A 26496-nucleotide genomic window follows, 5' to 3' on the forward strand; every position below is an offset into this window, starting at 1 on the left:
CTATCTTATTCATTCTTCAGCTTCTTCTCCAGACCCAGAACCCAAGAGTATGAAACTCTATGAAGAGCTTCTCAGCTGACAGAATTCAAGCCAATGTTTCAGTGTCATTTTCTAGTTAACGAGTATGAGACAGGTATCTTGGAAAATCATCTGTCAATGGTCCCCCATTCCTGAGGAGGTCTATGGAAACAAAAAGTACTTCCAATGTACAGTATCTCCAGTCCATTCCATAGAGAACACCAGTGTGTACTCCATTTTAGAAGTACTATACTAAAATTAACTCTTTCTTTAAATTCTTATTTTTGGTCTTCCTGGGAAAAGCTATGACTTGATTTTCATTTAAATAATTCAGTGAGTTAATGTGCCCAGTTATTGTGGAGATACATTCAGAAGATTTCTCAGTGCTTGTTTATGTTTTCTGATATTTTAGAAACTGACTCTTATATGCACAAGAATTTAAACTATTTTTGCATCAAAGTCTCTACATGTCATATATAGTTTATATACCTATTTTTACTCTTTATGCCACATATAAATAGACATAAATACATATATATATAAATATTAAAAAGTGGCAATTAAAAAAAATCACAAAAAGAATCTTCCTCTGAACTACAAATGAAAATAAAACTTTGTTTTCATATCAATGTTAAAATTATTTTGCGTTTTGCACATCTGCATTCATAATAAGGCATTAGAAGTTGTATAATACATACTGTAACAAAATGCAAAGGCGCAATTCACATTCAAATGTAGGAAGAAATAGCATCAAGCAAAACAACTCATGCATAAAATATGCAAGATAGATGGGAAGATGGAAACTTACTTATGCAGCTTCCTGTATTAACTTACTGCATTTCTAGAAACCCTTTAGGAAAGAGTTTCTAGATCTCTGTGCATCTTTAAAAATGGCACATTTCCTGCCTACACTAAGCAAATTATTTGCTTCAGGCAGAAAAACCTTGCACCTTGGTGAACCATTAGTGCAGGAGTCAATGCAGAACACTGTACCAGGAATGCCCAAAAAGAAAAACCCACACACTGTGAAGATGACCTATAGGAATGCTTGTCAAAGAAAAAGAAGTGGGAAAAGCCTCATATTTGAAATATCAAAGTTTCACTCCTAATAAGGACCTATTCCAGTGTTTGCCTCTTTGTCCACTCCATCTTTTTGCAGTGTTTAAAAGCTTTGACCTAGGCCAAGGACAGCTTGACACAAGATTTTTCTGTAAGAAATAGGTTTATATATATGTTTATAATTCCATGCTGAACATTTCAACTTTCTGTTATAAAGAAGCAGAAAGGAGTGTCTGAAGTCCCTTCTTCCTTAACCATGGGCATGAGTCATCATGACTAAGTACAGGAATCCTTATCTACTGGCTCAGTACTTTTTATGCAGGAAGATGCTTTTGGGAAGGTTTCTATGCAGCTTGTTTTGAAATATATTACAGTCTTGATCCTTGTTTACTGCTCTTTTAGGCTTCAGATGTGTATTTGCATAACGTTTCACAGGTAGGCTTTTGTACCACTAGCTGTTCCTGGCTCTGTGTTCAGTCTGTACATATTTGCCTGGCGCTGTTATTCAGCACCATATTTTCAAACCTTCCTGCAAAATTATAAACTATGAACAGAAATTGAACAAAACAAAGCAAAAAATGATTATTTTAGAAAGTGCTCACTTTCAAACTGGCATACCCATTATCTACATTGTTGCCTGATAATTATAACATAATGTTCAAGTGCATTTTCATATTTAAATTACTTTCTTATAACATTCTGGAGTTGGTGGGGCTACTGCTATATAATTATGCACTGGCTAAAATGCTTGGAATGAGCAGAAGTGGCTAGCAAAGACAAAAATAATAACAGCTGACCAAGAACATAATGATGACATGGCATGTGATGGCAACACAATATTCAGTATAACATCAAAGAACCTTCCAATAGAACCTTTCTCCTGAGTGTAATCGGCAGGCATTGCTGATTTGCTTGCAAAGAAATAGATCTGCAGTATGAACATAAGGAACTTAAACAGCCTTACTGATTCCCAGGATATATGTGTGACTAGTATATGGCAGGAAAAGAGAGATTTACAAGTAGGAATGTCTTAACACTGGTATAAATAGATTGAATCTGCACATTCTGATTATGCAAATATTTTAGCTCTATAAAAAGCAACATTATTTAAATACAGTCCTGTAATTATACTAATTGTAAATATTAGAAATAGGTTATCTTCAGTGCACAGCACACAGATGGAGTGTGGGCAGGGCATATCTTGCCCCTAGTACAAACATCAGTCAAGTAGAGTGATTTGAAAGGATGGAAACATTCATAATTCAAATATAAATATATTGGCATTATTTAGGAGTTTATAAAAGAATTCAACATTGCTCTATAAAAGGAACATGCAAAGATTCTAGCTGCAACATCTCTTGGCTAGAAGCAGTTCAGCATTTCAGCAGTTGGTGTAACACGATTCTGACTAGGATACAGAAATGTACTATGGTATAGTGTGCCTCACCTGGACCTGTCTCAAACACATCCTCTGAACTCCTAAAACCAGACAGGCCCTCAGCACCAACCCGGACTTTATATGCTGTTCCTGGTGTTAAACCCTTTAAGACAAAGAAGCTTCGAGAACCATTTACAATTTCTTTTTTCCAATCTTCTTTGCCTATAAAAATTTTAGGAAAACAACAAATTGGAATTTTAATTTTCTCTGTATTATTGAAAGTTTCTAGACAAAATACTACTGACAGTTACTTGACTAAACTATGTATCATCTGAGAAAAATAGCTGTTCTCTCAAAAATAATAAAATTATATAAAATTACAAGTAATAAATTTAATAAATTGCATGCAACATATTGAAGAATACGTTGTACAGTAATTATGAAAGCAATTTAAACATTTGTTCCATTGTACTAAAAAAATGCAAATTTAAGTTATTTTTAAAATGCTTATTGAACTTGTAATTATGAGATACATTAAAATAGATTTTAGTCATTTTATTAAATGGCACTTTTGCAGTTTCAGTCAATATTTATTTTGATCAAGAAATTCTACTTCAAAATCTGAATCTCTCTTGTATCTTTTTTCTAGGACAGTGTCAGCTATGTCTTTGGCCAATATCCAGAAAAATGCATTTCTACTCCAACTTTCAGATTAGTCACCTTTAGTCATAACTTTAGAAGGATGGGGTATTTGAAAAGAAGTATATTGCTTTTATTATCTAACTTTGTTTTAATTATTACCAGTATTATCAAAGTTTTAAATCTGGTATTAGGCAATAAGAGCACATAAATAGATTTATATCTTATTTTAAGGTTTAATTTAACAAATGATATCTTATTTAATCTTTTTCCTTTCCTGAATTGGGCAAAATTTAGGAAAATCTTTGTATCCTATTTTAATGCAAGTAATCATATTTTTACACATGTAATCACTTCAAGATAAACAACTTAATGAAAACTATGTTTTTAGAAGTTCACATTCAAAAGAATTTATAAAATAATACAAAGGAACAAAGGTTCATATTCTATCTATTCATCAAAAACCTGCTAAGCATTGATGTTTATTAAAATGAAAATTATTAGATCTTCCTGATCAAATTATAAAATAATTTAAGACATTTATGAGCTATCATTAACACTGGGTCAATTTAAGATCCCATTTACTATAAAATTCTTCCAAAATACATCTCAAAACTTTAGCAGAATTTAATGAAATGACTTCTTACTGCCTGCTACACCATATTCAACATAAAAGTTGGCATGATCTGGTCCCTCATACTCCCAACTGATATTGGCATAGGTCTCAGCAGCAGCTGTTGTAACATTTCTGATCCTTGGATAAAGTGGTTGAACTAAATACACAATAGAAAAACAAAGCAGAATATGCAGTTGTGACTTCATACATTTTAAAAAAGTATTTAAAGAAGTTACTATGTTAATTTAGACCATGTAGAGGGAAAGTATAGCACATTTTTCATTGGTTCCATTACTGAAAATTAGTTACTAAATTACTGGATTTTGAAATTTAATCCCAGGCAGTTACTACACTAGGGAATTTTAAAGTAAAATCTATATACTTTACTGAGAATGCTCTGTACAACAAAACCTGCCAAATACTTAAAATTACCTAGCTGTCAAAATTCTGAAAAATATTATTTCTATTCATCTGGAAGTAAAATGCAGACAGCTAAAAAGAGATGAGAACATTGTCAGGGTAATGGGAAATGGTAGGACAGAGGGAGGCATGAAGGTGGTACACTCCTCCCTTTATGGCATGTGGCACTGAATGGACTGCAAATGCCCCAAATGCAAGCCCTTATAGGATTTTGGTTCTATTGCATTGATAGTGATAAAAAACGAAGACAATACCCTTATAGAATGTTGGACGGACAGTATGCATGACTGGGGAGGTTGCAAAAAGGATTTCTGAATATCCTTCACCATCAGAGATAGTAGGAAAGAAAAAATAAAGAGTAAAAACACTTTGCATCAAAAAGTAGCAATTAACTAATACAGTAAAACCTTACCTGTTAAATAAATAACACATGCACATTCTAAGATCATGCAGGTTTCAAATAGTTTTACTTGTTAAAATATGAAACAGCTAAGTGATACACATGTATTTGAAGACAAACTGAAGTATGTATGTACTGGCAGCTTTGCTTTCACAGGATATTTCCAAAATCAGCTTTTGTTAATATTATGCATTCATGGCCCCTTTAGACACTGGAAAACTAGACATCAGATATGGGAAAGCCAAGATCAAAGTACTCTGGAGTGAAGGACATGAAGGAGCTGACTGCAAGGAGCTGCCCACTGTAAGGCACTGTGTCTCGCTGCTGCCACTCCGGTCAGACAACAGCACTTCTCACAGACGTGCAGAATGCCCACATCTGTGAAAAGAAGAGCTTCTCTCTTCAGCATTCTGAAATTAGACACTTCTGTGCTCATACCTTCGTTCTTTGCTTGTACCTTAGCTCCAGTAATGCTTGTTACAAATGGACAAACAGCTCAGTGTCTCTGCCTGCCTAAGACTAATGAAAAAATAGATTTTAATAGTTCTAATGCTGTAATAGGGCAGATACAAAGAGGATGCTCCTCAAAGGTATGAAATTAGTTTTAACTGAAAATGCCCCACTTTGCCACTGACTTTTCTATCCTGCTAAAAATATCTTTTCTACTAAGAACATTTAAAATGCTTCCCAAAGGACCATGAAACATCAGAGGTAAAAATCTAGTCTCAGTAAAGACAAATGACGGAATTCCAATGGCTTCATCTACACAAGAAAATAAAATGAGCAAAAGCCTATTATCAAGGCAAAAAAGGCTGCACAGAATTTATCTATCCACTTAAATTACTTTCTTCTTCTAAGAGGCTGACTTTGTCCATATGGCCAGCTGGAAAAAGTTCAAAGTTAAATGCACAGAGAAAATGGCTTACTTGGGCCCCTAGAACAGATGAAATAATATGAGCACCATGTCTAGAAAACTATAGTTTCTGAGTATTTTTTTTAATACCTAAATTAAGCAAATTCTATCAGTTCTTCTGATAATGTATTCTGATTATTACAATGTTTTACAAAATAAATTTTTTATCCCCATATTTGCATTAGATATTTCTTAACTCTGTTACAGTAGTACTCATTCAACAATTCAATCTGTACTGCTCCCCCATCTGATGTTTTTGTAGCTAAATTGTGCTTATATATAATTTCTTTCACCAACCAATATAATAAGGAATATATTATTTAAATAATAAAGAATAGATTAAGTTCTTGCTAAAACCATCTGAACAAAATAATTGAGAAAGCACTAGATTTAAAAAAAAAAAAAAAAGAAAAAGAAAAAAAGCAAGCCATCTAGGTCTCTAAGGCACAACAACTACCCCAAGCTCCAAGAAATACCAAAGCCAGAGCTGTCTATGGGAAATCTAGCATGTAATGATATACACTATGGTAATACAAGGGGATTAGATTCTGTTTCTCTGTGCCACTTGTGGAGGTTAGCAAGAGGAAAGAAAAGCAGTCTCTAAATTTAGGAGGGTGCAGAGTCTGAGATTGCAGACAGGATGTATAAACTTCCTTCCTGATTTAGACACAGGAACAGGTGTTTTTTTCAATAACAATCTTAGCATTTGTGCTGTGCCAAGAAAACAAGAGGATTGTATTTGAAATATGACTTTGTTTTGTTTCATTAAATTGTATTTTCTCAAAGCTATATTGTCCTGAATTTTGGTCTTCCATGGAAGATGTCTAATTAGCAGCCCAACCATATGACTGATATTTTTCACAATAGCAAAGACAGAAAAAACTGTTAGCAATAATCTGTTTCATACTTCTGCAAATAGATGCCACAGCATTACTCCTAACTTCTCCCTTCTCATGCCTGAGCACTTGGGGATGAAGGAAACTGTCTCATCTTCTGTGAAAGACTCCAGATGATGGAGAGTTTCTGAATCACTAAGCAAATTCAACAATCACTCGATCTTTTCTTGTGGGGTATTTTTCCATCTCCAATTTCCAGTTTTTGCTCTCATTAAAGAGTTACCTGCTAGATTAAAGTATCTGGTAAAAGTCTTTTTGTTCATATGATTGATCATGTGTTCATATGATCAAACAATCAAGTTTGCTCTGAAAGTTACCAAAATTTCCTTGCTATCTTACTTCTAAATTCTCTGAAGCGACTGATTTATGCTTATATCTATCAAATGTACTCGTATCTGATTCTTACCAATAGCTGTATGTACAGATTTACCCACATGTAGTATTTGGTCAGATTTAAATTCTGTGGTTTTTAACTATTGAATAGAGTGCACCAGGAAACTTGTTCAATAGCATATTTCTTTGCAAAATTATTATTTTTGAAATTCTCCTCTTTTGTATTATTGCATGATCTCATTTGCCATCAGGCCTGCCAAGTTTTACTTAAGTCTGTTAAATGTGCCATATTTGCAACAGGACTACACACAGAAGAACATAAAAGAAGGCTGATGGATCCTGAGGTGATGAAAGCCTGGAGGTGAATTAGTTACGACATTTAAAGCTTCTAGTCAATCCACCCAGACTCTTTGTCTTCTCAATCACCACACCTCTAATTATAATTAACCTCTCAGTTCTTAAATATGTTTCCCAGCACTGTTCACAAATGGCAAATGTGTAATTGTCAGCTCGCAGAAGCTCCCAGCATGTGCAAATGCCAGTTGGGAAAAGCGGGGAGGAGAGGGGCGCGCAGGAAACTTTGTCCTGGAGAGCAGAGCACTGTGCTCTCTCATCTGTAACCATGCCCCATGCTGTGTAGCAGTACTGGCAAAAGCATCACTCTAAAAAACATGGGAAAGGACTGTTAGTAAGCTACAGGTTTTATACAGACCCACTCTTATTTGTCTACCTCTGGAAAATTAAGCTTTCTCATTCCTGCCTCGATGCAAAATTTAGCTGGCATTTCCAAGTATGGTTTCATTCCTGTAGTATCATATAAAAACATTTGCCAATTGTTGAGAAAGAGGCCTAGGCTGGAAGTAAAATTTTCTTCTATTTTCAAATTAATTCCAGTGCTTTTCTACTGGAGTTTTTTGGTAGAGTTTTACATAATTTTTCAGCCTTTCAGGAACACAGTTCCTACAAATAACAGTTATAGTCAGGATGCAGAATCAATACAATTTAGTAAGACAGGACATGAGATTGGAAGGTATTTCAACAAGGCAATAGGTACTCTTCCTCAAGATTTAGTCCAGGAGAACAATAAATCAAATAATCCCCAAAGCGACTAATCTTTAGGAATTGTCATGGAATTCACCTGATATTCATGTTGCGTTGAGTGCCAAGCACAAATTTGAAGACTAGTGTCAAATGGGAAAAAAAAAAAAAAACCCACCAAACAACATATCATAGACAATTAAGTTAAAATGCATATATAAAGAGAAAAGTTTACTTAAAGGAAAAAACCGATACCCACACAAGAATAAAATTAAGCACAAAGGTAATAGATTCTGCCAGAGCCTGTCAGACACAGAAAAGGGGTTTATTTTCATTTGCCTTTTTAACATTCGTAGTGTGAAATTCAAGCTTTAGTATAACAGTAGGAGTGAATTCCATTTCTGGCAGTGAGAAATGGGCATCAGTCACTTCTGGGATTATTGAGGCCAATTGCAAGAGCATTTCTGTAGTGTAAGAAAAACAGAAGCCAAAGAAGAAATGCAAAAGATTATGTCACTGATGAGCATGTGGCATGACATCTATAAAGCAAAAGGCATTTTCAGGAATTTTTGCAAGTGATATTAATTTTCTCTAGTCTAGTGTGCAAAGCAACAAAATTGTTCCCAGTGAACTTAAAAGAGGACAAAAGAGTGGTTCTGCATAGCAGGCTGTACTGAAAGAATCACACAAATACATAATGGAGAAGTCCACAGGGGGAGAGTGGCTGAAGGAGCAATACAAAAATACTACACTTAACATGACTGTAAAAGCAGCTTGAAATCGTTAGCAAAAGACCTGGAGACCTTATGTGAAGTGATTCAAGAGGGAGGAAAAACAGATGGTGGGCAGAGAAAATTATTTAAAGAACTGCATTTTGTACAGAACAAAGAAAACTGAGATGATCTTCTACAAAGAGATCACAGATACAAACTCAGTTGAGACTGATTTCTAGCCCATGGTGAGGAGGTACATACTGGTGATTCAGCTGAAAACCCCAAAAGAATAGCTTCAAACCCAGAGGACAGACTACTTATTTATCCCCCTTGTAACAAAAGGAAGTACTATTTGTCACTAGTACTTGAGATATGAAGTTCACTAGAAGAAAACAGACCAGATTGAGTACCAGTGACAGGAGGCACTAGCTACAATTAAAGGTTACTGTGATCTCACAAACTTATTTTAATTCCATTTCAAGACTACCAGTTACCAGTGTCAGCATGCATGCAGAGCAGAAGTCCTTGCTTTAAAATATAAATGTTGACTAAATAAAAAAACCTAAAAAGTGAAATGAGGAGGCTTGTGGGCTGAGGCTGACATGACATGCCATGCCATGACTCCCTATACTTCAGCTTACAAAAAACAAGCACCTCTATGACTCTTTATTTTAACCAGCAAGTTTCATTTCTACCCCTTGTCAAATTGGAATTCTCTTCCTTCCTCTACAGGGCAGTTATTTAAAACTCCTAATGGAAAAGGACAGAAAAGACTGGACTCGTGATCACCTGAGTCACATTGCAGCTGCTACTACAATTAGTTTATATGTAATTGGGTTATTCCCCCATCTCTGTTACCTTATGCCTGTGGTCAGATGCCAATATATAAATGGCAATACCAGGGCATACTTAATACCTAACATTAGGTTTAATAAATCCTGTTTTACATATGAAATTTTCAGGCATATTTAGAATATAGGTTGCTATGAAAAACAATTTCTTTTTTTCTTTGTAGTACTATTAATTTGATCAATTTTAAGTAATTCATAACATCACAGTATTAGAAAGGAAAAATGACAAGTGCAAGTCAAATAGGAATATCAATTATAATAGAACAGCTTTTTCATCTAGTAAATAACATCTAATGATTTATTTGTGTAGGCTTGTGACACTAAAAATATTGGCTCTATTAAGATCCTTAGATTTACCACAGCAATATATCCCTCTGCACTTTAATTTATAATTTTACTTTGAGAAGTGAAATATGTCCCAAGTGGCACAGCTCACTAAGGTTTAAATTATTTGAATTCCTCCAGGACCATGTGGCTAATGTCTATGACTGGCCAAGCTGCAGGTCTTCACAGGCAGCTATCCAGTAGAAAACACCAAATGCAGAAATTTCAGTTCAGCAGTTTAGGCTGGCTGAATCTGGAACCTACTGTCTACTTAAATTCCAGGATCAGTGTGTTCAAATCAAAAGAAAAAGGAAAATTACATTTTCCTGGTAAGTTCTGCCCTTCAAAATTAAAAACTTGGTATGTTTTTGATAGACCACAAAAAAGGTTGGGAATACCTAAATTTGTTCTGGCTTTGGGTCCAAATTAATAAGAACTGTATTGACATATAGGTCCTCCTGCACTTAATAGAGAAAGGAAAGTTCACTGCTGGGTACAGCTACTTTTTGAGTGGGCTGAGCACTTCTATCTTCCAAATCCACCCACTCATGAGACCAACTAATTTGGTGCTTGATCTGGATAATGTGATCCTCCTTTTCCTTACTCGTGGTCCCTGATCAGTGGCAAAGCAGTTAATATGGTAATGTAGTAACCACTGAGAACATTCATCTCAGACCTGCAGCAGCTCAGATGTCCTAACAGATGTCATGGCTTTAGTTCTGTGCTGTTTGCAGGTCTAAAGTCTTCTTTGCAATTGCAAGAGCTACATGCTACAGGAATATGTGAAAACGTTAGAACCATAAACAACAAAGATATCTGCTTAGTTTTCAGAGAATCTGAGATGACAGCTCTGAAATGTGAGCTGCTCCAGCTAATCTTACAAATATTATGCTTTCTGATAGCCACATACAGCTATAATTAGACCTCAGTTTCACACACAGAATCCATTTTTCCTTGCATGAGTTTTTAGAGTCAGCTATAAATAATGACAACTTAATTTATATTTCTGCTGTGCATGTCCAGGACTAATGCCAGTTTGTTCCAACCTGTGCTGACTTCTCCGCTACAACTAGACTAAAATGGTAAAAAAGACTTATCGTGAAAATAATTGCACAACTTCACACACTTAGCAGAAACACATCTGACATCAGAATACACATATATATACATATAAAAATATATACTTTATATGCCCAAATGCAGGCATGCATATATTTATATATTGTCTGATTTATACCAGACTGAGTGAATGAATTTCTGTCTTATGGCTATCGTTCACAACATCTGATAATCAAGTGAAAAGAAACTAAATGTAAAATAATTCATGCTGTCTCTTCCAAGTTCATTAAAAATGTTGGGTACTTCATATACAGATTTTGACTTGTGATGTTTATGGTCTGAGAATCTGAAGCACAGGTGTTCACTAGTGTTAATGACACCTGTCATTCAATGGCACCTCTGTACAGAAAGTGTTCCTGAGTTTGAGCTACCTCAGGACAACCTTGGCTTCTGACAATGAAGGTATCAAAATTCATTAAAACTGTGTGCAAAATGGCATAATAAAGAACTAAATATTACCAAAATTCATGATAAAGAATGATACTAGCTTGTACTCACTGAAATATCCTCAAGTACTCACTCACAAGATCTGTGAACCTAAAACAGTGGGAAGACATTTGCTTGTATATTCAATCTGATACTCAAACTGAGAAGCAGACAGAGGGTATTGTCAGTCATCTGTCTCCTATGCACAGTTGGCTTGCAAATGAAGTAAATGTGCTCAAGTGGGTAGCAGTAATCCACAGTGAGAACAAGACTGCAGATAGTTTTTTAAAACAAAAAATGCACATGGCACAAGCAATAAATGAATCTCCTTTGCTAAAGTACTATTTTTTCTACTCCAGCTAATCAGTGCTAGTGCACCTGGATCCTGAATATTTATGACAGTGACATACATCTGTTAAATGTTCAGAAATAATTAGACTTTGCTGAAGCAAAGCTAATGAATTCCCCTGGAACTCTGTGGCAAAATAAACAGATGAAAGGTATTAATAAGCATTCTGGATTCCTTTAAAAAAAAAAAAAAACAAAACCAACAAACCCAAACAAAAAACCCCCACAACTGTTTTCTTCCAGTACTGATTATACTTTGTACAAAAATGTGTAGTCCAAGATTTTCTGTCCTTACCACTGCAATTTCCCCATTTGCAACACTGCAAAATCCACACATTAATAAATCATGCAGTTTCATTTTACCTTTGCCTGCACCTACAGCAGGACGGAGAATACCAGCTTTAATGGAGGAAGACAAGAACAGGAACACTACATAATTAGATACAACACCAAAGGAAACATACATATATAATTTCACTATAAAAAGCATGCAGACTAGATAAAATGTATTAACTCAAATAAATTAGAAACAATCCATTTATGCTGAACCCTGACAGACTACTACAAGACAAAATGATTGTACATGCATTTACAAAATTTTATTGGTCATGCTTGTTAGAGTGCAAGATTTAAAATAAATGCAGGTCATATGCAAAGAGAAATTGCATTGAATAGCAATTGATCTATGGCAATTCCAGTAAACCATCATTTTACTGAGCATAAAAATACGTGAAAACATGGTACCAAAATAGACTTATTAATATAAAGATGATCAAAATGATAAAAAAAGTTCTAAATTTCCTGTTGGCTTTAAATTATTCTTATTTTTTTAAGCATCCATATTTAATTAAAAAACAACTTTAACAAAGCTCTAGAATGGCTATGAATATAAAAATCAATGGTGACAGGATTTAACAATATACTTAGTGGTTTTTAAATACTATACAGTTACTTGGGGCCATAGATGACAAATTTATTTCAAGAGTTGCACAGTTTTTTGGCAGTTCTGTGAAAGCAATTTAGATTTCACAGAAGTTGTTGCATACTACAAAAAAGAAATAACTTCCTCTAATCACAAACCTGGGTCATTCCAGTATTTTTCTCTGTGACCAAAGCTGGTCAATGATGCAGAATAGGTGAATAGACAAAGACCACTAAAAACGTAAAGTTACATGAAACTTGAAGTCCAGACAGGCCAATGTCTGTCTTAAGAGCTTGTGAGTTGATATTAAAAGAAGAGGCTTTATACCTCTTCGGGGATTCCCATTACAACAGAAAGCCTTTACATGTATTTTCTTTAAAAATATTTAAAATACTTTATTAGTGTATAACACAATTAAGAAAGCTCTAGAAAAAAAATCACTCGGCCTATTTCCTTAGTGGAAGGAAACAATAGCAATATTTAGATACAGATGTTTAATACAATCTGTAGTGTTTTCTAAACTCAAAGGACTTTCCTTATACATACATATCTTACCTTCATCCATAATTGTTACTGCTTCCTCAGTTATCTGACTTCCCGATCCAACTGAAGTTTGTGCATTAAAGTAAAACTTGTACCGGGTGCTGTAATTTAAATTTTTTAGTATCAAGCTGCTCTCATTGGCAGGAATTCTTATCTCTACCAAGGGACCCAATTCATGTGTGTTGTTGACTGTTGTTAAAAAAAAAAAAGAAAAACAAAAAAATTAGGAAACTTGCGTACGCTATCGTGTTTAAAAAGGCTTTTGGTTTGTATGTATTTTTTTTTGCTTGTCTGCTGCATCTAGACTTTCAAAAGAAAGTCATTTTTGTGTAAAAGTGCCAAAATCCAACTGGGAGATAGGAAACACCAGCAAGTTTTTTAAGATCAAGTTTCATTCTCATAAATCTCTGAATCCAAGGCAAATGAGTTCAGTTTAAATTATCTGAATTTATGCAGCATTGAAAAACTCCTTGACCATTGAAAAAATCTGAAACTCTAAGCTCAGTATGATTAGGAAAAGTAAACATTGAAGCTACTTGTGTCTAATGCCAAAAAACAGTGGGATGTGGTAAGTGGAAGAAAGTAAACTTCGTTTATCTGTTCCATGCATATGAAACTCTTTCCTTTCCAGTGTCACTGCTGAGAAATTTCTGGGCTAAGTAAGCAGCTGGGATCCAAAAGAAGTGATTTAATAGCTCTGAAATGAGTAAATGGCATATTTAGAGATTTTTATTTTTAAGATAATAATACCATGAAAATTGGAAAAGCAGACAACAGTGTCATTTGGCATACTTTGATTTACTTCTAATGACATTTTCTCTGCAGTTAGAATATAGAATTTGTAAGTAGTAGTATCTTGCATCTAACTTGGATGCCACTTATGTGTAGGACCTCACCTCCATTTGTCTGTGAATTATGGTTTGAAGTAATGAAAGTAATAAAAATGTTAACTTTGTACTACAGCAAGAAAATATTTCCATGTAGAGTCATCTATATTATCAAAATATATTAGTTTTTTTCAAACTTGATATTTACAATGCAATCATATCTTTTGTACACTATATATGTAGCATAATTTTTTCTTCATAAATGGATTATTATTTGGTAGATACATTGCCAAAGTTAGAATTTTATCACAGAATCAAATAATGGTTTGGGTTGGAAAGGACTTGAAAGATCAGAAGTCCAACCCCCAAAATATATTAAGTTTAACTTACTTGGCTGAAACTTCAGCGTATATGATGTCAAAACACCATTTGGATGGGTGGGTGAACCCCACTCCAGAGTCAGAGAGTCCAGTGTTGGGTTAGTAATCTTCAGAAAGGAGGGTGAACTAGGAACTTTTAAAAAGAACATAGAGTAAATACAAAGTAGATTAACTTAAAACAGGTCCTTAATTATTAATTCTTAAGAATATTATTTTATGAAGATTATTATTTTATGAAGTCCAAGTAAACCTCATTTAAGTTTAATATCTAGGTTTTTCATTTCATACCTCCTTCAGGGGTCTTAAATACTTTGTCTGGGCTTGCTGGTCCTTCTCCTTTACCATTAACAACTCTAACATTCAGCTTGTAGGAACTATAGGGCTCCAGCCCTGGTAACATTCCAAAAGTCTTGTTTCCCCTGAAAGTCAAGATCTTTTTTTCTATGTGTCGTCTACTCCTTCTGGATAGACTCTGCACTTTCCAGTAGTAAACCTAAAGACAGAAAAAAAAAAAAAAAAAAAAAAAAAAGAAGTGAGTGCTTAGCTGTTCTGATTTTCTAAACTCTAAGCTTTTCCTTAAGTGCCCATGAATTATAGGTAGAAACAACTGCAATTTGAATAAGCTCAGGTTAGACACAGCACAGAGTTTTCCTGCTCCAGAAACAGACCTTGTCCAGAAACAGTCTACACAACCGGGTACAGACTACTGCCTGCCAGTTCTGCTAATGCTCAAAACCAGTTTGATACAAGTTCTGGTTGGGAACTACATTGGTCTGTGATCATTCTCCTGTTATTCAGTCTATCTGAGAGGCAGAAGTTATCCATTCTTTCAGTAAGATGCCTACAGGCCTTCTAAAGCAGATTTGGACCTTGCCTCCTTGTTAGATCACATCCCAGACCATGCTATTCCTTGATGTTAGATTACCTATAAATGGGGAAAAAGATTTGACTTGGCTGGAAAAACACACAAGTTCTGAAATTACTCTAAGGAAAGCTGATTCTGATGTCCATTGAGCTGACTGAGTTTCTAAGAAACTACGTAAGAGCCTCAGAGGTACTTTCCCTTTCTCTTTACTACACAGTCTCTCTCTGCCATGGTAACTTGAAAGATATTAAGAGCTGCCCCTCCAAAAGACTTGTGTTACTCCTGGGATCATCACCTTCAAATACGTAATTGTTTATTTTTCACAGCATCGTTTTCATGCACAAATGATCACAAGCTAAAGATGATTAAGAAATCTAATTGAATAAAAAAATCTATTCCTATTCAGTCCAACTGTAAAACACCTCTTTAATTTAGGAAGCCGGGATTTCACATAGGAATTCAAAAAAAGGGGCTGTTAAGACTGGCAAAGCCCAGCTAGATAGCTATAAAGCAATGTTACACTTACATCAGCTTTCAACATACCGTTTCACTCCAATCACTTTTAAATGCCACTGTGTTTTACATGGTTTGAGTTAATGTTTTTCAGTATCACCAGCTGTCATCTTATAACTCTCATCCTATCAGCTGGTGTAGAAAATAATTTACAAGCTAACAAAACTTGAAGTGTTGGTACCATTGGTACTGAAACTCAAGCTATAATAAATGAGAGTGCATCACATTTTCTGTAATTTCTTCCTAAGTTTGAAAAATTTGATAATACTGCAGTATATTGAGTAATAGGTAGATTAATACAAGAGCAAAATATGAATTATGTGCTGCAGACTGCTGCTTAGTTACACATCTTCCTGCTTTTTCAGACATTTGCCTTCAAGACGTGACTCTTTAGCCTCTCTCTTGGTTCTCTCTTAATTAAGAAATCTGTCCCCAGTCCAACACTGTATATTGGGCTACTGACAGAAATAATTTCATAAATTAGGAAAGCCTGAGTGTACTAGTAGGATTTTGGTTCTGTGTTTACAAGAGCTCATCATTTTCTTTGTAAGCTATGTCAGTACTGAAGATACTTCATCCATGAAAAGTTTTTAGTTTGTATTGAGAGAAAGCTTTATAATAACAGCTACCCACCAGGTCTTATGATTTCTCATGCCTTGTCTAGTTTTTAACCTATTTTAGCTTAATTTAGCTGTATTTGCAAAAATTATTTAAGGTATTCTTGCTGCATCTGCAACTTATTCAGATTGTCACGTTTCTCCTAGCTAGAACAGCAAAATTACTCAGTGGTCTAGTCTGTTGTCAGTCCTGTGGTTGTGAGCTTGTTTTATTTATTATTATCAAGTAACTTATTTGACCTTCAGTTTTGCTTAGTTTTGTGTAATTGTGTGGCTCTCTTCCCCATCGAAAAAAAAATATACCCTATATAGAGAAAGCATAACAAATTAAATAGAAGTGATCATGACATGACTAACCCTCTAGATCACATGGAAAGTGATCCTATTAGTGATTACAGGACAGAAGATAACCCTCAGACACTGAAAGTCAGAGGAAAAAAGAGATGTCCATCCAAACTTTGGATGATGACAATTCACTGTAACCACGCTGTTGAACTTAACACCTGATGTGTTAAGTTGGCAGAAATGTGTCTATGGATTTTTGTTTTGGTATTATTATAGATCTTTAATAGAAATTTGGTGATTTATATTAAGAGCTTTAGTGTTGCTATAACTTGATTAATAATTACCATTAATTTCACTAGATTCTAACTCTTTAATCCTCACATTATTTTGATTGCCCATTTCTGCATGAAATACCAGGTTGATGTAAAGCTGTCATCTAATAGGTAAGCATTTAAGAGATTAGTGAAGTCCTGTTTTTCATCTGAGTTTATTGAGTTTGTGTGGCAAAGCAGCACACAAACTACTAACATTCACACTATGTCATACAGAACTACTTTAAGTCTTTCTGGATGGTGGTATTTTCTGCCAGGAAACAGACACCCACATACCATGAACTCACATTCATGTGGTAACCAGCCATAGAGCACTGAAGTTCAAATTCAATGCTTTTGACTGCTCCATTTTATAAGTATGGTGTATATTTATTTTCCTCCAAATACTCCTTACTGTTTTAATTTTTCAAATATTTCTTTTACCTCCTTTCACGTAAAAAGAAGTAGTTCAAATTAGTCTTAATCTAGTCTGGGCTAAGTAATCTGTTTTATTAGAACACACTTATGACAATACTTGCAGAGAAGCAAAGAATTAGTTTGATTTTCTTCTATTGTTACATAGGATGTCAGTATATCCTCACTGAAGCAACTTTTCCCTATCCTCCAGGGACACCAGGTTCAAATCTTGAAGTCCTTCTGTCTCCTCTTCTCTATTAAATTGCAGTCTTTCTTCTCCAGCACAGCCTTTTCAGTTATGACCAAAGGCAGCACACTACCTTACAATAAGCTTCCTTCCATATATGGGCACTCCAAATCTTCTGCCATTTCATATGTCCTTAAGTTGAGCTTTTACACTGAGCTTTTTCTTGGCCTCCAAAAAGACACAGAACCCAGCATATACTAGTAAGTGTCCAGTTACTCTCAATTAAAGATATGATTAATCACATTGAAGCAGAAAATTAGTAACCTTAGCGCTGGACTAAAAACTAGTTCTTCACATCCTCTAAATTACTTTGGAAAAAGATTTGTAAAACTGTTACCATTCTTTAACCTGTTTAACATGTGCAAGCTTGTTTGCAAACACATGCCATTTTTCTTCAAGGACAGTGTCACAGGAAGCTAATGCTACAAGGCTGGAAGATTGCTGAACTCTGTATGAATTGCATCAAAGCTGTTGCTCTTGTCAGCAGAACTTGGGTGCTCCCTGAAAAGCACGAGTTCTCTTACATGTCAGTTACTTCAATCTGGATACAATCTCAAACAGGAAGATTGATCTATTTTAATAAACAAGGAAGAGAATAACCGTACTTACTTTGTACCCTTGAAGATGTCCCCGAACAGTTTTTAGTGGAACTGGGTCCCAATGCACCTTTGCTAATGTGCTGTTAATAACATGAACCTGCACATTGCCTGGAGCAACCATTGGCACTGTGTAAAAAGGATGCAACAAGCATCTAGTTAGAATTAGAAATCACACAAACATAGTTTTTTAAAATGAGTCTTTACATTGTACTCATGGAGTAGGTTAAAATGTTCCTATGTTTTCAGGATTGATACTACAAAGTAGTATGAAGCCTTTACTATCTCTGAATTGCTTCCTTTTAATTAAAAAAAATAACTACTATCCCCCTTATCAATATTTCAGTATCTTAAATACCCATTCAGGTTACACATTTAGTTCCTTTTAATTAGGATAACTGAGTCAAACTACAAAACTTACAGTCTTCCCCTGAATGTCCAATCACCTCTGATGGCTCTGGTGCATACCCCAAGTCATTTAAAGCTTGCACTTTTACTTCATATGGAACAAAAGTTGGTGTACCAGACACAATATATTTAGATACATTTGCAACTATAACAGATGTCCATTCATCATCAACGTCTTTCTGGCGCCAGCTGACTTTGTACTGAAGCCCTGGTCCATTAGACTGAAAACCTTTTAAAGGCTGAAAGGAAAAGAATTTTTTTTAAAAATATTCTGAAGCATCTAAAAAATCTTAACTTAGAAAGTTGATTCTTTTATAGAATGTCAATGAAAATTTACCACTGTATTCTGCAACAGAGAAGCACTGCTGAAAGTTATACAATTTAGCTTTTACAGGAGGTCACTTCAGTTAACTAGGTTTTTTTCAGTTTTCACTCTTTGGTAAAAAGCACATTGAATGATGTTGGTGGCTAATTCTTATACAAACAGCACATTGTGATTTCTGTATATATATTTTGTTTTCAAATATTTTTTAAGAAGTGGAAGAGAGAAAACCAGACTTGCACCAACTCCTTGTAAATAGTGTACCCTAGGCAATATTTCTTGCCTGAGAGGGCAAACTGGTTATACATGGCTCTCGTTGAGCTCCTGTCATGACGGTAAGGGCATGATGGAGAAAACTTCAACAGAAATTTTCTAGTGGAAAAGTGCACAATGATCAGTTTATCGTAACAGGTGACAGTAGAAGGAGCATTCACATTAGAATTCACTCTAAAAATTGGACTGTACTTGAAATAAACCTGCACTTATATTTTGAAATTTTCCTAAACTGACAGCACATCATCCTGTATTACTTAATTATTGGTTTATCTTGAGAAATCACGCAAGGAAATATGCCCCCCCACCTTTAACTTATTTTCATATTTTTCAAAAAAAAATTCAGTTTTTTCATGAAAATGAAGATGGGGAATGTATGAATTTAGCTCTTTTTCAAGACTATTTTAAGCAGGTAATTGGGTATTCTCATCACTGGTTATTAAAAAAAAAAAAAAAAAAAAGCTATTCACAAACCTGAAAACAAATGAAACCTTGAAAAAAGACCCATCTTACCTCCCATGTTATTACCAAATTATCAGGTTCTGAGCCTATCCCCTGTACATTAGCAGGATTTTCATCAGGGCCTAAAAATGAAATATTTACACGTGAACAAGAATGGCTGCTGTGTGATTCCAAGCAAACTCAATGCTATTCATAGCAGGAATCAATCACCGGTAAGTGGGAATAATTATTTACTTGCAGATTTTGTCAGGTACTGCTCAGATGGCTCACTCGGCTGGCTTCTGCCAATCTTATTGACAGCTATCACACGGAAGGAGTAGTTGACATAGGGAGACAACTTCAGCTGCACCGTTGTCTGAGTGCCAGGGACTTCCGTCTGGTAATGCCACACTCCTGGTTCATGCAGTGCATCCTCATACTCAATTACAAAGTCTGCAAGCAGGAATTGAATCCAACTTTACGTCAAAACTTGAATCAGCTTCCCAGACAAGCATAGGCATTTCTGAATGAGCTAGCCAGAAGGGATTGCTCCAACCAGTGCTTTCAAAAATCATGGAACTTGACATGTAAATACATAAACCATAGCACGGATCTATAATGTGGATGTCAAAAGTAGAAATAAAGGTGAAACATAAAAAATAAACCCTTACTTTTATCCTCTGCTGCTGTCACTAATGCAGCCATCTCTCAGGTAACACATTATTACAAAAGCACTCTCTCAGGTACCGGATTTTAATTTAATGGGAATCCTTGAACTATCACAGCAAGGAAGTGGAATTTGACTCCGAAATACATTGTTCTTAGTTGTATCAAGCAGACAGCAGGCAGTATCTGTATAAATTTAAAACTCCCTGAATATTCCATTTTCTCCAGTGAAATGGCATAAAGAAAATCTATTTAAAGTCAAGAACCTATACTTAAGGAAGGTTTTTGAGAGCACTTTTGATTATCATCAAATTAAATCAGGGAATGTATGTTCAGGAACTAAATTTCTTGAGAGTACTCTGTGTGAATATTATGATAATTACTGTTAAGACCTTACAAAGTATATGTAACCTCAGGGATAAATAGGTTTGAAGAATTCCAAAAAGAAAATCATATACATTATGAAAGACAAAAGGACATTTTTTTACAGATGTGAAACAGCCAAAAACCTTGCTGTAAGATACGAAATATGAATTCTGAAAGACTTAGGGGGAATTTTTTGGACACAATAAATAAATGGGAGAAGAATCCCATGGAACCTGGAGCATAGAAAAATGCACAGTTTGAGGAGCAAGATGTAAAAGAGGTAAGTAGTACTAATCACAGCCTTCTGGCTGGCAGATTTCATTCTGACCTAAGTAGTAAGAGAAAGAGGGAGTATTGACCCCACATTACTGTCTGAGCTACTGCTGCTGTTGTGTGCTCAGTGATAGAAGTCTTGGGATGGGATGTCTCCTGGATAAAGCTTTGTTGAAAAAGTGAGAATATTACATGCCAAAAAGGTTTTCACTACTGCTTTTTTCTTCCCTGGTCACTAGCCTTCTGCCTGCAGCTCTAGTAGAATAATTTATAGGTAACTTCAAGGGAAAAAAAAAACTATCTGAGCTTTCAGAGAGAATCTAGCATGTCAGTCATATTGTGCAAACAGGTCATTCCTAATGAAGTGCAATCCTTGAGTCTTCGTCTGCACTTTGAAGTGGTATCAAGTGAATCCTTGAGCCTTCATCTGCACTTTTGCAGCAGCAAAAGAAATAGGCTTACTCAGGAAGCAAACGCCTTATTTTGCAGCCTCTAAGAAGACCATGCAGCAATAGAAATTGTATTATAATTAAATCCAGCATTATTTAGTTAGAAAAGTTCAGTTTCCAATATGAGAGTGCATGCAGTATCTTGTTCTAGAAAAACCTACAAGAGACAACACTGCCTAGTATTAACTTTTCTGCAATAGTTTGATCTCATTCCTACAGAAAGACAACATTTCTCTCTTCTGGAGTGGAAAAAATGAGAATACTAATGAAAGTATATGTATATGAATAAACCACTATTCAACTATTTAGGCTGATCTTCTGTATATTACATTTTAAGGTATATTACTAGTTGATATACATTAGAGATGCCTGAGACTGTAACATTTCAGAAAAATCACTTAGTGCTTCATTAAAATGTAGTCAAAATCTTTGATGTGTTCAGAAACTTGTGAAATTCTGTTTTTTACAAATCCCCCTTTCCAGATACCTGATCGTTATGGTTTGTTTTCAGTGTTGGTACTGACCCAGCATCAAACCCTGGAGAGCAACACCCAATAAGTCAGTCTAACTAATTAATTCCAAACATAACATCTACAGAGGTCTTGGCAACTTGTGGCAGTTATTATCTAAAAACACACTGCATAAATAATGAAATAGTTGAATTAAGTTGCTCATAGGGAAAAAGTTATGTCAAAAAGGCTTTCTGATCCCAAGATTTTTTGGAAAACAAACATCTTTGTTCCTTACACCTAAATTCCCCCTCTATCCTCTCTGCTCAATACAGGCAGGAGTTTTCATTATGTTTAATGGGAAGAATAACAGCATTTAATACCAATTTACTGCCTCAAAATTTTATAGATATTTAATTGTTTCATTTTATGGATATGGTTTATTCTTTTAACTGTCTGGACTAGAAAAATCCCAGAAAAACTATCTACCTTATATTTTCATGAAGAATAAACTTCTGCACCAGTAGAGATGGATAATCACTGATGATGGTGGTACTGATGCTATTTCAAATCATAGAATTACAAAAGAGTTAATGCAAGATGTTAGTAGCTCTCTCCTTCAGAAGCATACAAGCAGTGAACAAGTCTGCTCTCTACATATTCATAAAATTTAACCTTGTCAGACAGACCTCATATCAATATATATAACTTCTATATTATCTAGCACGAGTTTTTGAATAAAAAAGCCCAGCTCTTCTGGTCTTCCTGCTTGGCTGTACAGTAGTATTAAGGGTATATTACGTAAATAAATGGCAGCTGTAGAGAATTAATTTACCATTTTCCCATGCTGTACACAAAATTTATTCCAGAAATATTTGGAATTTGATAACAGTTAGAGCAACACCTTCAATGTAGTGTAGTAGACACAAACAAACATACTTGTAATGGGACTGTTATTTTCATCTCCTGGTATCCAAGAGAGATCAATGCTTCTTTCTAGCTGACCTGTCAATTCCAAGTCAAAGGGTGGATTTGGCCGAGCTGTAAATCGAATGAACACAAAGTAAGTAACCACACCAGAATATGTACTATAATATTTGAAAAAAATCCTTACATTCCAGTCAAAGAATTCCACAAATACAGCAGGGCAGGTCTACTCACTTATGTAAGCATGACTTAAAGACTAATAGCATGCAATTATTACAAAACAAAAATGGAGAACTGATATAACCTGGAAACTTCTATACATTAACAAGAATCAGTATTTATTTTTATCTGTATCTGAGTGCACTGTGATATAAAAATGTGATGAGATGCAAGGAATTATGAAATGCCTGTTTAGTTTATCTTTAAATGATTATGGGTGGTTATCTATTGTAACAGACATACTTCATACAACATGGAAAATAAAGAAACATTCATATTAAAGAAGCTTTTCTGGAACCATTACAAATATTTTTATGTGAATTCAAAACAAGTATGCTTCAAACAGAAACTAATTGCAAGTTACTAAATTATTTATTTTTTGCTGTTCTTTTTAAAAGGCTCAGAAATACCACACAAGCTGTAATTATACATCCTTATAACACATAAAGATGTAATTGTCTGTTCCAAATTCATAAAGGTAATTTATGATATGATTCGTTACACAAAAATCACAACTAATAAGTAGGTTCATGTAAGAATACATAGGCATTTTCACTGATAGGATTTACATAAAAGTGCTCAAAACTCTTATACTTAAAAGTGTTTTAGCTTATTATATTACTCTTGAACCCTCAAATTCAGAAAATGTGCTACCAAATTAAAGGCTCTATACCACTAAATTTAAGACTATGCCTAACAGATTTTTTTTTTTTTAGTTTTAATTTAAATTTTAAAATCTTAGCGATTTCATCAATTATAAGTCAAACTGGTTAATGTGGTCATATTCATCTTATGAGTGGAGTAAAATGAAGATAAACTATGAAATATAGTAATAAAATAGAGCAGGACTACAAGGCTGCAAAACCAATGTTAACATACAACATAATTTGGTTGGGGCGAAGTGTTTAATAGTGAATTACCTTTCACCAAAGAGTTGAATTTACATTTTAGATATTTCATTTATTATATAACTAATTCGTATTACAGTGTGGTCTATGAGAAATACATTGCCATACTATACCCAATCTTAAGTAAAAATAATTTATCTCTGAAAACCACTTATTCCCTAAATATAAATCAGCCTGCACCGTAACATTCCTAAGTTCAGTGCTATAGTAATGAAGTAGTTGGTAAAATGGGATGAAACCACATAGACACAGACACACACACACACAGAGGAAAAGGGAAAAAAAAAGGCAAAAAAAATTGCAACAGGCAAATGAGCAATCTATCTGCCTGATGGTGTAGAAAGAGAACTTTGTTTTAGTTTACCGTAAATGATAGCTGGTGTTGGGGGAGCAGCTGAAAAGAACATTAATATAAAGGATTTAATCAGTTAGTAGCCAAGGAAACAGAATATTGTAGGTAGTTAAAGACTATAATTATTAGAGACAAAGAAAATTTAACTTATTTAGATTAAATGGTTAATTTAAAAAGAAAAACACGATAATTTTTCCCTCAAGAGCTAAAAAGGTGTTCTTGAATATTTTATTCATTTTTAAAAATAAGAACAGATCACGAAAATAAATAAAATAAGCAATCCTATAAAAATGCCTAAATAAGTACTAGTTTTTTGGCTCAGATCATTCCTGGATAGGCATAAGATCACAGCAGAATTTTAAAACACGAAGATACTTGCTCTGAGTCTCAGATTGAACTAATGTAAGAATCATTCACGACATCTACTTAAAACTTTCTTACAAATTGGAGAAGGGGCAAAGTAATATAATTGGCAAGAATCTGCAATCATAAAAACTTAATAGAGAACTTAACTAAAAATACAATCCATGAAAAGTCATACAACCAAGTATGCTCAGTCTTTCTGAAGCATAGTTTAGTTGTCGAAGAGATTCCTGAGAAAACATTCTCCCAACACAACAAAGACATGTTCCTGTTGGAAGGAGTCCAGAGGAGGGCCACTAAGGTGACCACAGTGCTGGAGCACCTCTCCTATGAAGACAGGCTGAGAGAGTTGGGGCTGTCCAGCCCAAAGAAGAGAAGGCTCTGGGGACCCCTTAGAATAGCCTCCCAGCACCTACACAGGCTCCAAAAGAGCTGGAGAGCATCTTTTCACAAGGGCATGTAGTTGTAAGACAAGGAAGAATGGCTTCAGCTAGAGCAGAGTGGGTTTATGTTATGTATTAGGAAGATGTTTTTTATGGTGAAACACTGGAACAGGTTGCCCAGACAGGTTGTGTGGAAGGTGTCCCTGCCCAAGGCAGGGGGGTTAGAACTAGATGACCTTAAAGGTACCTTCCATCCCTAGCCATTCTGTGATTCTACCATGTTTATTTCCAAATACCCTGCAAAATTGAATTTCCTGTAGTAGCTCAGATGTGATCAAAATAAAAAGATATATAGCATGAATCTGTCCTCTAGCTACTCAGTCATTTTGTAAGTAACTGATTCAAATGTAAACTGTAAGGTGGAACTACATTTTTTAAAAATTGAAACACATTGACACTTAGGTGGCATTTCCTTTATCCTGGCCTAAAAACCAAAACTATGTTTGTGCTTTTCACTTTAAATCTAATGCTGTTTTCATACTTAACAGTAGAAGTTTGAGAGCATTCTTACCAACAACAGTAAGCACAGCACTTGCTGAAACACTGTCCAGAGTAGTATTAACTATGCAAGTGTATGTTCCATCATCTTTATCAGTTACATTCATAATGGTCAAGTTGTCTTTGCCAACTAGAAACCTGTAAATACAACAAATTCAGCCACTGATTTTTCAATAACTGTCACTGTTATAAGAAATTTGCATAAAACATTATCAAATCCTATATACTTGTACATACCTGAACAGCTATGTTTACCCAAGTTAAGCTATGGGACAACATCATCTTTTTTTTTCTTCATTGCTCTTGACCATCTTCTCACAGTAACTTTTATTCTAATGTACTTTTCTTTCCAAATATATTCAAAGAAATTTTAAATATTTGTGATCCAGAGCAAAACAGCTTTCTGTTATCTGTTTGGCTTCTCATGTCAATTATCTTTACCTTACACTTTATCTAGAAGATCAGTGTGCAAAGTCTGTATAAATACTTACATCTCATTTTATTTTTAATTCTATCTTAATATTTTCATCACACTAGGTAAGTCCTTCAGTAACCAAATACTGGATAGCCATGATGTTAATCAGTCTTCTTTGGAAAATGTCAATGGTCAATATGTTCCTTTCAAAGATCAGGAAAAGGAGCAGACAAAAGGACCTAGAAAATTAAAAATAAAGGAAAACTATGTGGTCCTTACCTTTCATCATCTGGCAGTTCATCATTGTCCTTCAACCATGTAACAGTTGGTAGTAAGGTAGAATCATGTTTAATTATACACTCAAAAGAAACCTGGCCATATCTCTGAATCACTTTGTATTCTGGCTGTTTAATGATCATCGTTGGATCTGAAATTTAAAATTAAAATTAGATATCCAGAAAGTCTGAAATTCTGTACTAATCAGTGATGAAAGAATGACTAATTTCTCACCTTTAATTTCCAACTGCACCTCATTTTGTATCTTTCCTAATTCATTTCTTGCTACACATGTGTATGTACCAGCACTATTCTTCTGAGCCACTGGAATTTCCAAGGTTCCATTATCATGGAAAATGTACTCATTTCCACGCAGGATGCTACCTTTCACCCCCTTAAACCTTTATATAAGAAGTAATATCATTAGCCAGCAT

At 34.7% G+C, this 26496-nt stretch overlaps 1 protein-coding gene across 3 annotated transcripts in view; it reads right to left on the bottom strand.

Annotated features, from left to right (window-relative positions):
• Positions 1-26496, bottom strand: part of NRCAM (neuronal cell adhesion molecule) — a 67472-nt gene that overhangs the window by 16059 nt on the left and 24917 nt on the right. Inside the window, exons 12-27 of one of the 3 annotated variants that reach the window (XM_053977777.1) lie at positions 26297-26463; positions 26066-26213; positions 25385-25509; positions 24080-24109; positions 22601-22702; positions 19714-19911; positions 19531-19601; positions 18436-18661; positions 18028-18143; positions 14452-14656; positions 14174-14296; positions 12969-13145; positions 11855-11890; positions 4385-4450; positions 3742-3867; positions 2525-2677 (exon numbers count right to left, since the gene is read on the bottom strand). In XM_053977777.1, coding sequence (XP_053833752.1) covers positions 2525-2677; positions 3742-3867; positions 4385-4450; positions 11855-11890; positions 12969-13145; positions 14174-14296; positions 14452-14656; positions 18028-18143; positions 18436-18661; positions 19531-19601; positions 19714-19911; positions 22601-22702; positions 24080-24109; positions 25385-25509; positions 26066-26213; positions 26297-26463 — 2069 coding nt within the window. The remainder of the gene's footprint in view (positions 1-2524; positions 2678-3741; positions 3868-4384; positions 4451-11854; positions 11891-12968; positions 13146-14173; positions 14297-14451; positions 14657-18027; positions 18144-18435; positions 18662-19530; positions 19602-19713; positions 19912-22600; positions 22703-24079; positions 24110-25384; positions 25510-26065; positions 26214-26296; positions 26464-26496) is intronic. The other 2 variants (XM_053977780.1, XM_053977779.1) reach the window with 2 other exon arrangements.

Source organism: Vidua macroura, chromosome 5 (assembly GCF_024509145.1).
Source record: "Vidua macroura isolate BioBank_ID:100142 chromosome 5, ASM2450914v1, whole genome shotgun sequence".
Classification (NCBI taxonomy): Eukaryota; Metazoa; Chordata; class Aves; order Passeriformes; family Viduidae; genus Vidua; species Vidua macroura.